Source organism: Macaca thibetana, chromosome 3, assembly GCF_024542745.1.
Source record: "Macaca thibetana thibetana isolate TM-01 chromosome 3, ASM2454274v1, whole genome shotgun sequence".
Lineage (NCBI taxonomy): Eukaryota > Metazoa > Chordata > Mammalia > Primates > Cercopithecidae > Macaca > Macaca thibetana.
The window spans coordinates 79,060,974-79,073,129 of NC_065580.1; the positions used below are offsets into that span (position 1 = coordinate 79,060,974).

Below are 12,156 nucleotides of genomic sequence, written 5' to 3' on the forward strand. Positions count from 1 at the left end.
ACTCTTGAGATAAGTGTATGAAAAAGAGTCTAACACATCTATAAATAGCTGCCCACCTTTCTCTAAACTAGTTAAGAAAGGGTCTAGTGAAAACATGGGCACCATGTAATCCACCTTGTAAGATTCAGAGTGCCTGAGATAGAGAACATTCTAAAATTTTTGCAGAGAGAAAAATAAAACAAAACAAATTAAAAGATGAAGGAATACTATATCCAGGTAAGTCTATGGTCAATAAAGACACTTTTGGGTATGGACAACTCATTTTATCCTATATGAACTTCTTTTAAAGTAATCATACAAATATATACACCCAGAAAAATGAAAATTCAACAAGAGAGAGAGGAGTGGGATATCTGAAATAGCAATGAACAAAGAAAACAATGGAATCAAGGCTAAAATAGTAATTGTGTAACCTGGCTATGAAACAATGTAATAATTAAGGATCTATCACACAAAACATACATAAAATGTAAAAATATGGCATATTCATAATATAGAATTCTATCTGTACTTAAGTTTAAAGTGAAGGTGATGTGTATTGTAGAATGTTTAGTTAATAAAATACAGGTTATATATCTGAATATGCTAGCAGAGACGTTTCTCTAAGATATTTTGTTAATTGTAAAATATGATACTATGTATGTAAGATATTTATATATGAAAAAGAGTGAAAATAGGAACAACATATACCAAAATTTGAACAGGTTTTACCTTTGTGGTGGGGGGGGATGGGATTGCAAAGGATCAGGGGTTGATGATGAAGAAAATATTTTACATTTTATTTTATAAAATTCCTATAATGTTTAATGCTTTAATAAGCATAAATTAAATTTATTTTATGTAAATATTTTAAAATAAAATAAAATATTTTATGTAAAGTAAAATTTCATTATTAAAATGACTTTTAAAAATAAAGGATATATGCTGTGGAATAGGAAGAAGTAACTTACCAGTAGTTATCTTGGAAAAACGCTATTTGAGTTTCCATATCTCTTCAGTAAGCTGAAGACTTCGGTATTGACCTCAGAGTTAGTTAGTGTGTGCGTGTATGTGGTTTAAACATAATGCAATGCCATATGTAAAGTGCTAATTACAATGTCAGGGATACAGTGTGCCCTTAACCAAGAGTAGTCAATATTATGCAACATGTATTCAACATAGATAGCCATAAACCACTAAAATGAAGTTGTAATTATAGAGCAATGCTAGTTTGTTGGTTACTTATTCACTGATGAGCAATGTTGCTTAAGCAATAGTTTTTTTTTTTTTTTAATATTTTTGTTTGTGTTCATACATTTGGTGAAATAAATATAAAATTTTCAAAGCAATCGAGATTATTTATATTGAATACTAATAGATCAACAGTAAAATATGCAGGTTGGTAAAAGTTAAAAGACATCTAATTTCTCATTTATAAAAAGAGGTATACAAATGTTTGGAGACACTTCTAGTTGAAGATTGTTTATATAAGGAAGTAAACATTTTGTCACGTAAGGCCAGAATAGTTGAAGTGGGAGTGAGGTCGAGAAGTGGTTTCCCCCCCCAAATGGTGTCTTTCAACAACGTTTTAAAAGATAACATATTGTCATTATTACTATAAACCTGTTATGAGATGGTATTAGAACAAGCAGTGTGTAATTATGGTCCCAAGACATGTAGAGGAGGAGCTAGAGCAAAGTGTGGCAACTTTTTTTTTTTTTTTTTGAGACGGAGTCTCGCGCTGTCGCCCAGGCTGGAGTGCAGTGGCACGAGCTCGGCTCACTGCAAGCTCCGCCTCCCAGGTTCACGCATTCTCCTGCCTCAGCCTCCGCAGTAGCTGGGACTACAGGCACCCGCTACCACGCCCCGCCAATTTTTTTTGTATTTTCAGTAGAGATGGGGTTTCACTGTGTTAGCCAGGATGGTCTTGATCTCCTGACCTCGTGATCTGCCCGCCTCGGCCTCCCAAAGTGCTGGGATTACAGGCGTGAGCCACCGCGCCCGGCCAAAGTGTGGCAACTTTTCATATGCTCACACTTCCACCATCCAATGGTAGTTTTTTTGCTCTAGCCCCAAACTCAGGTTCTGTCCCAGGTATGCTCTTTTGATATTAGATCTAAACTTGGTCTTTGTTTAAGGCTGAAGAAAATGACCCTTGTCTTTGCTCCTATTTTTATATAGTCTCACAAGAATCATACATTTTGAAATGCATACACTTATGTTAAGAATCTTTATGTCTTAAGGTTCCTAAAACAATGAGACACATAAAATTTGTGCAAATTGTATCATTGAACTAGAGAGCAAGCTCCCTTGGAATGGGCATTGGCCACTTTTGACAGGGAAAATTATACTCAGGAAGTGTATTTGGTGTTTTCATTATAATATAGAAAATTTTTATAGAAAAAATTTCACATGCTTTGCCTTTTTGAAATTGGGTTAATTAGAAGTTGTCAGGGTTTTTTGTTTGTTTTTTTTTTGTAATCATCTTTATGCCATAGTCCTTACCACTTCTGATAATCAACCTGGCTCCTCTTCTGCCTGTCCTCAAAGTGCTAACATTTTAAACGGTATTCTTAGCATACTTATTACCACACGTTACTTGCATAATACCATCTACTCATAATACAAAATCAACATCACCATCCCTCTCATGTCTCCAGACCTTCAGATCCTTGTTCCCAATTTCCTAGTGGATGGCATCACCAGAATGACTTCCCACAGGCACTTAAACTCCTAATATTTCTATGAGATTTAATTTTATTTTCGAGCCAACTTGTTACTACTGTTTTCCTTACAGATGCAAGCAAACTTTCTCAACCTTTTCGTGTTTTTATTTAGCCAAGAATCATCAAGCTGAGTTAATCCTACCTCTGAATTATCTCTTAGATCCATCATTTCTTCCTCTTTTTCTCTGCTACTGCTTTGGTTCAGGTTCACTTCTTTTTCAAATGAAGGATTGGCAATTAGTTATTTAACTAGTCTCCCTTCCTTCAAGGTCTCTCTCTATTAAACCACCCTTCAATGTCTACTTAGCGATTCTTCTAGAGCCAGGATGACCTACTTAAAAACAAAACAAAATGAAATGTAGTGACTCCCTATTTCCTGTAAGATTAAGTTTAAATGCCTTAGCAGCACCTTTACAATTTGGCCCTAGCCTATCTTCTACATGTTTTTGGCAAGTTCTTCCATTTCTCCTCTAAAGTAATGCTCCCTAGGGTTCAGCAGTAAGAAGCTATTTTCTTTTTTTTCACTTTCTTTATTGACAGGTGAAAATTGTGTATAATTATGGTGTACAGTATAAAGCTATGAGATATGTATACATAGTGGAATGGCTAAATCAAGCTATTTACCATATGCATTATCTCACATACTTATTTTTTGTGTGTGGTGAGAATGCTTAAAATCTACTGTTTTAGCATGGCATTACTTATATGTGGAGTGTAAAAAAATTGAACTCATAAAAACAGAGTAAAATGTGGATACCAGAGACTGGGGGTGGGGTTGGGTGGAGTAGAGAGATGTTTGTCTATGAATATAAAATTTTAATTAGAAAATAACAAGTTATTTTTCGTTCTTACATTTGACGTGTCCTTTCTCTGCGCTGTGCTTTTGCACTGTCTGCCTTTCCCCCCACCCCCCGCGAGATAGAGTCTCTTGCTCTGTTGCCAGGCTGGAGTGCAGTGGCGCGATCTCCGCTCACTGCAACTTCCGTTTCCCGTATTCAAGCGATTCTCCTGCCTCTGCCTCGCTGGTAGCTGGGACTATAGGTGCGTTACACCACGCCCAGCTAATTTTTTTTTTTTTGGTATTTTTAGTAGAGACGGGTTTCACTATGTTGGCCAGGATGATCTTGATCTCTTGACCTCTTGATCCGCCCGCCTCCGCCTCCCAGAGTGCTGGGATTACAGGCGTGAGCTACCATCCCGGCCCTGTTCTTTATTCTTGGAAGAACTCCTCTGGCCCATGCACTAGCTGTTCGACTACCAAGCCTCTTTTATCTGCTACATCTAAGGATCATCTCTTTTGTTATACCTTCTCTACCTTTCAACTTTGACGATGACTGCTGGAATGTTACACATAGTGCTGGTCGCATCACACTGTGATGGCTTAATTGATGCCTCCAGTAAACTATAAACTTCTTGAGAGCCAGGACCATGTGCCATTTATGTTTGCATTTCTTTATTCCACTCAATATTCATGTAGTCTCACTATACAGCTATTTTGTAAATAAGACAAAAGAAATTGGAGTTGTTAGTATTGAACAGCTCTGGGGACTTTGCTAAGGAACCTTCCTGGTTTTTCCAGATTTACATTCTCTTTTAGACATTGCCCTACTCCCTTCCCAATCTAAGAAAAAAGCAAGGACTGAGGGAATAGGAATATTTAAGACAGTGTTAATGATGATTACAGCTGAAACCTGCTTTGATTCTTTACCCACACTGAGATGTTCCAGAGAGGCTTCCTGACAGCACCACTTGAAGCCGTTCCCATTATATCACTGAAGGCAAATAATTCATTGCATTTGGAAGCTAAGCTATTTAATATCTAAATTTATGCTCATCCTTTGTTAACTTGAGTTCAACCACTTACTTGACTTGCTGTATTTTTTAGATAGTCACAGCAGCACTTTCAAAAATATATGCTTGCTTTCTTTCCTTTTCAGCATTTCAATTCATGTTTGTTTAGAGTTCAATATATATCGATGCTATCCTTAATATAAATTTTAAAAAATATTTTATTGTGGTATAAGCACTTAATGTGAGTTCTACCCTCTTAAAATTTTAAACTGTAAAATACAGTACTGGCTATAAGTACAATGTTGTACAGCAGATCTCTAGAATTTATTTCAACCTGATTAAAACTTTATGCTCATTTTCTCCCCATTTTCTTCTCCCTGCTCTCCCCCACAGCATGCTTTGTTTTGAATTGTTTGCTTTAAGTTTGTGGTTATATTGAAGGGAGATTTTCTTTCAAGAATGCTTTATGCTTTTAAATCAAATTACAAATTAATAATTTACATAAAATATTATGTAGTGAGATTCAGAGGTAAAAATATCTGGTGACAACAGCTAGGGCTACTAATATTGAACAGTGTTCCAGGTACTGTCTTTAGTGATTTAAATGGAGTGCCCTATTTAATCCTCAATATTATTCTTCTATTCCCTAGAAGAGAGAAACAGTGAAACTTAAACAAGTTAAGTAACTTGCCCACATCACACAGCTGTTAAAAGATCAGAGCCTGGACTGGGATTCAGGCAGTCTGGCTCCAGAGTGCATGCTCATAATTACTACAGCTGTGGATAATATAATTTAGAACTAAACAATTTCTATTCTACCTGAAAATCAGAGGTTTGTTTGCCTGTCAGAGGAGTCTTAGCATCTTTTTGAATAGATTGATTCTTCCTTCTTGAAACCATATTCACTACTTCCACATGTTTTCCTTTCATTCCCCCTATGCTACTGGTAAATTGAACGGTAAATCCCTCTTCTCCTCCTTCTTTGGGATAATTTCATTACTGCTTCATTAGCCAGTGCATCATGAAAGCATCTCAGTATAGCCCTGTGCTTATGCTGAGATATAAGTACTAAGTCACTGCTAAATGCATGCCTGTATTTATTCTTTTTGCCACACAAACAATGGGAAACTGTCTAGATAATTCCTGGCAAAAACAAGAGAAGAGGATACATATGTATTTGTTTTATACTGAGGCATAAATGTAGGAACTGTGATAAGGGCAATGCTTATGTAACTAGGCAAGTGCAGATTCAGATGTTTAATCAATTAGATTTTATTAAAACACACACACACTCTCCCAAATCCAAAGGTATGTATTATTTTTACTGATTAATGTTAGTTTTAAATTTTACATTATAGCTACTCTGTGTTATAGAAAAATAGTATCTTTTGAAATGCAGTACCTTCAGAAAATTAGTGGGAGAGCTGTAGTTGTTTTTATTAGTTTTATAATTGTAATGAAAAATACTAACTCTGGAACTGCTAGGGATTATACTTTTGATGTGAGAGTAAATATTTTTTTCCTTAATGGAATGGCTTTGTTGTCAGGAGAGATTGGAAATTTAATGCTTTTTTCTTAAGAAAACTTATATATTCCTATACATAATCCTCTTCTCTCAAGGAATATTTTTCCTCTCAATTTTATCCTATTAGAAATTAATATTTAATTCTTATTAAAAATTACTTGTGCTAAAGCAACCATTTTGCTGTTATTAGTCATTTCTCCTATTTGAATGTGCTCCATTTCTGGGATAATATTTTGGTATGAGGAAAATCTGTAAACACGAAAGAGTTTGGGTACATAGGGGAAAGAAGAGATACCAAAGCAAGGGTTGAGCAAAAGTGAAGGGGAAGCACTTAAAACTAAAAAAACGTTGGCAGCAAAGATAACCTTATCTCAATTTCCTATATTTTCCTCAAGACCAGTAATGGCCATCTGATAGCCATATTTGACTCCACATCAGGGTGTTTGCTCTTTGTGGGTAGCTGACACTTTAAAGACTGACTGCATACACGAGTCTGGTCCATGTTTCTCTTAGATGTGACCTTGCCCCCACAATAATCCAGAGTCTGATTCTCCATTGGTCAGTGTTATCTATTCTTCCTTCATCTCTGCACACAATGACCCTCTGCATCTTTCCATGAAGCCATTGCCATTGCCTCGGGGATCACAGCCGATGCAACTGTACTCAAGCTAGCAGCCTGAAAGAGTTGACAGTATTTTGGTTACCTACCCAAAGTTTCAGTTTTGACTTTTCAGGGTGCTGTCATATGAATGCATGATGAAGTTGCCTGTTATCTCAGATGCAATGAATTTTCATGGAGACAAACTTTCAGGGTTTTTAAGCTCAGCATTATTAGGAAGATTACAGCTTCAGCTGGTATTCTTTCTGGGCGAGAATAGTCCAACTACACTCACATTACCTCAATTTGAAGAGGGCAAAGAGGAGACTACTTCCTGGCTTGAAAAGAAGGATTACAAGATCTAAGAGCTTTTGTTCTAGTTTAGATGACCAAGGTTCTCTACATCCATGTCCCACAGCACTTGGCTGTGTAATCCTGGGAAAAACTTCTCCCAGGCAAGATCTCCATATGTATTATTTGGCTTCTTTCTCTGATTGTCTTCAAACATCAGCTTGGTGTTCACAATAATAGCTACATTTATTGAACCCTCTCCAAACGCTAGCCACTGTTCTAAAGGTTTTACCTGTTTTAACTCATTCAATCCTCACAAACTTATGAAGTAGATATCATATTGCCTACATTTTCCAGATTCGGAAAAAAGAGGCAGAGGGAAGTTAACTTGACCAAGGGCACACAGGTTGGCAGTGTCAGAGCTGGGAGGGAATTCCAGAGAGTCTGGCTCTAAAATTTATGGTCTTGCTCCCCAGAGATTGAGAATACATCCTTTCAGCAACAAGTGGTTGACTAAAATGCTATTTTCAGGTCACATTTGTATCCTAACATGAGTCCCACACAGCTAAGTCTAGGGAAGTGTCTCTGGAACACAGCTATAATTCCTAATGGGCCTGAATTTTAAAAAGCTTTCTAGGAATGACCATTCATTTTAAGAACAGTTTGGAAGGAGACTGGAGGGTCCAATGAAGCTGCCGAGTAGTAATCAGGCTGGTATCTGAGACAAGACTCAGAACTGGTTCTCTAGGGGCATGGCAATATAAGTTTATTGTGAAATGTGGCTTTTTAATGGGTGGCTGGGGACTCCATTCAACAGCAGTACCTTAAAACAGCAAGTCCGCATATTGAGTGGTTTACTGGTATTGGCTATTTTAGTTCCTGTAGGTCTTTAGTTCTGGATTCCTCCACGTCAGGATAAGAAGTTACTGCTTTAACTATGGGCCAATGTAGTCATTGTGGTCACTGGTTCTTCTGTATCTCTGTGCAGTTTGAGATACAATTCTTTCCTAAGAAATAATCTTGGAGTCCTAGGAGAACAGTGTCTGCTTGTGACTCTCATAATCCACCCTGAAGTGACCTCTCAGTCATTGACCGCATGTTGGTTTCTCTAGACTTGACAATTACTAAAAGTCACTTTTCTAGACCACATGATAAGCCCTGCAAGGTAAAAAATTGTCTTATTCAATATATTCCTTGCTTATTATAGGTGGTAGTAAACATTGTTTTGATCAGTGAAAATATACTGGAGTCCCTTTGCAAAACTAACTTTTCTAATATGACTGTAATATGGATAACTAAATGGTCTAAAGGGTGTCAGTTGACATATGTCTGAGAATCACACAGTTTATATTTATTTCTTCTAAAAAATGGGATACATGTGCAGAATATGCAGGTTTGTTACCTAAGTATACATTTGCCATGGTGTTTTGCTGCACCTATTGACCCGTTCTCTAAGTTCCCTCTCCTCACCTCTCCACCCCTCAACAGGCTCTGGTGTGTGCTGTCTTCCTCTCTGTGTCCAGAGAATCATACAGTTTTAAAGCTTAGGGTAATTTTGAAATAGAAAAAGAATGCAATGATTTATAAAATTTGATTTCAAAAGTTTGGATTTTTGTGCTAAGAAGTAATTAGTTTGGTTTATATTTGAATTCACTTTGCTTTATTCATGCTGGGTGGCCTTTTCTTCCATTAACCAATGGTTTTATATAATTTTTAGGTCATATTTAGTAGTTTTTCCACCCACATCTCCCTTCTTCCATTGTTATACAAAAATAGAAGTATTTTATCACATATTAATAAATATTAGCCAGATGCTGATGGTGCTTTTAAAATGTAATTATTTAATTCTGAGACTCTGGGAGAGGGGGCTTGAATCTGTGCTTTGGGTGTTCTTCTCAGATGCGGTGCTTTTAAACAAAAAGTGTAATTATTTAATTCTGAGACTCAGAGAAGGCTTGGATTTATGCATTCAGTGTTACTCTCAGATGCAGAGATGTAAATGCCATTTTTCTGTTCTGTTTTCAGGTCACATGTGCCAATTTAACGAACGGTGGAAAGTCAGAACTTCTGAAATCAGGAAGCAGCAAATCCACACTAAAGCATATATGGACAGAAAGCGGCAAAGACTTGTCTATCAGTCGACTCTTGTCACAGACTTTTCGTGGCAAAGAGAATGATACAGATTTGGACCTGAGATATGACACCCCAGAACCTTATTCTGAGCAAGACCTCTGGGACTGGCTGAGGAACTCCACAGACCTTCAAGAGCCTCGACCCAGGGCCAAGAGAAGGCCCATTGTTAAAACGGGCAAGTTTAAGAAAATGTTTGGATGGGGCGATTTTCATTCCAACATCAAAACAGTGAAGCTGAATCTGTTGATAACTGGGAAAATTGTAGATCACGGCAATGGAACATTTAGTGTTTATTTCAGGCATAATTCAACTGGTCAAGGGAATGTATCTGTCAGCTTGGTACCCCCTACAAAAATCGTGGAATTTGACTTGGCACAACAAACTGTGATTGATGCCAAAGATTCCAAGTCTTTCAATTGTCGCATTGAATATGAAAAGGTTGACAAGGCTACCAAGAACACACTCTGCAACTATGACCCTTCAAAAACCTGTTACCAGGAGCAGACCCAAAGTCATGTATCCTGGCTCTGCTCCAAGCCCTTTAAGGTGATCTGTATTTACATTTCCTTTTATAGTACAGATTATAAACTAGTACAGAAAGTGTGCCCTGACTACAACTACCACAGTGACACACCTTACTTTCCCTCGGGATGAAGGTGAACATGGGGGTGAGACTAAAGCCTGAGGAATTAAAGGTCATATGACAGGGCTGATACCTCAAAGAAGAAGGTCACATCTGTTGCCTGGAATGTGTCTACACTGCTGCTCTTGTCAACTGGCTGCAAATACACTAGTGGAAAACAATCTGATGTAATTTCTGCCCAGTCAGCTTCATCCCTCAGTATAATTGTAAATCATCACAGGTTTTGAAGTCACACCTGAAGACATGCTCTCACATATAGAGGTACACAAACACACTGTCATGCACATTTCAGCTTGCATCTGTCGTGATTCCTGTTGAGAGGGCTTTCATTGTCTGACTCATAATGGTTCAGGGATCAACTATCATCAAACAGAAGGATTAACTAGACGGAGAATGTTTCTAACACTCGCTGTTATGGAAATCTCTTTTAAAGTCTTGAGTACATGCTAATCAATAATCCCCACTCATGCATTCCTACTGCTTGGAGTAGCTGTACTGGTAAATACTATTGTAGGAGTATCTGCTTGTTAAAATGGAAAAATGTGTCTTTAGAGCTCAGTATTCTTTATTTTACAAACACAACAAAATGTAGTAACTTTTTTCCAGCATACAGTAGGCACATTCAGGGTGGTCCAAGATGGCTCTTTTTTCTATGAAAGGGGCCTGTTCTCAGTAAAGATGAGCAAACATTTGGAATTTACATGTGGGCAGACATTGGTATAACAACTTTCATCACCAATCATTGGACTTTTGTGAAGTTGAGACCAGCTAAAGCTGCTTAAAATAAGTTCTGATCATTATATAAGAAGGGAAATGCCTGGCAGACACCATGTAAGTTATAAGTGTCTGTCTTATCTTTACTACACATATTGTAACAAATTCAATATCCTAGTCTTCATTTGTATGAATGGTTTGTATTGTACATAGTTTAACCAAGTGTTATTTGAGCTGCTTATTAATATTAACTTGTACTTGTCTCTCTGCTTGTTATTGGTTAAGAAAAAAGGATATGAGGAATTCATTTTATCGATGTAGCTGTGAACTCCATTAAAAAGACAAACAATGTACAGAGCATTTATTCAGATCAAGTATTGTTGAAAGCTATACATATACAACATTACAGTCTGTCTGTATTTAGATATTTTATTTCTGGACAAAATGAAATGTACATAAAAATAAAACACTTAAAGTTGAGTTTCAATATGTACTTGTGTAAGATGGTGATTTAAATGGTTCTGACAAGAAGAATGTGCTGGAATACGGTCATGGCTTTGCATCTCTAAATTTGTACAGAACTATCTAAACTGCTGTTAGTTGCCTAGTCAAAACAACTTAAGAGTTTCAATCTGAAGCCTGGGGAATTTGTGGCATATAGAATCGCACACATTTTTGGTTTGCTGTCATGCTATTCAAGAATACCAAAAATCAATGAACATGAGGATATAATTGAGGTCTCCTAAATTAATTATATGTAGTTGAATTATTTCCTGACCAGTCTTTATTTAGCAGAAGAAAAGAAGTGAAGGCATTCTTTTTGCTTTAAAAGAGTCAAGATGCCTGAAGATTGTGGCTGAATTTTCCTGATTATACTGTAATGACTCAACTCAACTGAAGAAATTGTGATAACATTGGAGGGCTTCAATGCTCAATTTACCTATAGCAGATTGGAGATATATATAGCATTGTTTATGGACATTAACTTTATTTTCAAAAATAATTGCTGTACACAATCTCAGCAAAATAACCAGATGAAGAAATATGTGAGGTGACGAATTTCTAAAGCCACAAGTTGGGAATCGGAACTTGAAGTGTTTCAGAAGTTAACAAAAGATGTCAAATTAAGAACACAAATTCATTATCTTCCCCTCATGGTACTTAGAAATAAGTCCGTTTTCATATAGAAAATAATAGAAGTACAGCAAGAGAAACAAAACCACAGAGTTCTAAAGTGAGAACTCAATGGCCAATTTGATTAACGAGAGTCAACTGCAAATCGAACACCCATTACTCTGTTAAATGTCCATTTCTTGAAATGCTGCAAAATATCTAGATGACCATTTATATCAATATATTAATTAATTTACCATGGAATTTAGAAGCTACTGTCAGAACAGTGTCTCTGGCACAACAGGCAATAAGAGCTTAATGAGTCCTGGCTGCTGAACATACTTGTCATAGATAAATCTTGTCATTCTGGAGTTTATTTATCAAAAGTCATCACTTAGGAATTAGTTGGCTCTTAGCAAACATGAGAGTAAGTGAGAAAGGAAAAAAATATATATTTTTAAAGGATCATTTGATTAGTGGACCATGACTCTCATTGTATGGTCTGATCTGTCATTTTGTAATCCAAAATTCAAAGTGAGATAAAAATGTGCTTCAGTCTCCAGCCCTCTATATTGCATTCTAACCTCCCAATGAAATGTAGCTTATACAGTTTTATAAACACAGAGCACAGTTAACTAACAGT

At 36.7% G+C, this 12,156-nt stretch overlaps 1 protein-coding gene across 3 annotated transcripts in view; it reads left to right on the forward strand.

Annotated features, from left to right (window-relative positions):
- NXPH1 (neurexophilin 1) overlaps positions 1-10,889 on the forward strand; it is a 324,639-nt gene extending 313,750 nt beyond the window's left edge. For all 3 annotated transcript variants that reach the window (XM_050782993.1, XM_050782994.1, XM_050782995.1), the window contains one exon: positions 8,936-10,889. In XM_050782993.1, the coding sequence (XP_050638950.1) occupies positions 8,936-9,697 (762 nt within the window). In that variant the 3' untranslated portion in view covers positions 9,698-10,889. The remainder of the gene's footprint in view (positions 1-8,935) is intronic.
- The last annotated feature ends 1,267 nt before the right edge of the window (positions 10,890-12,156 follow it).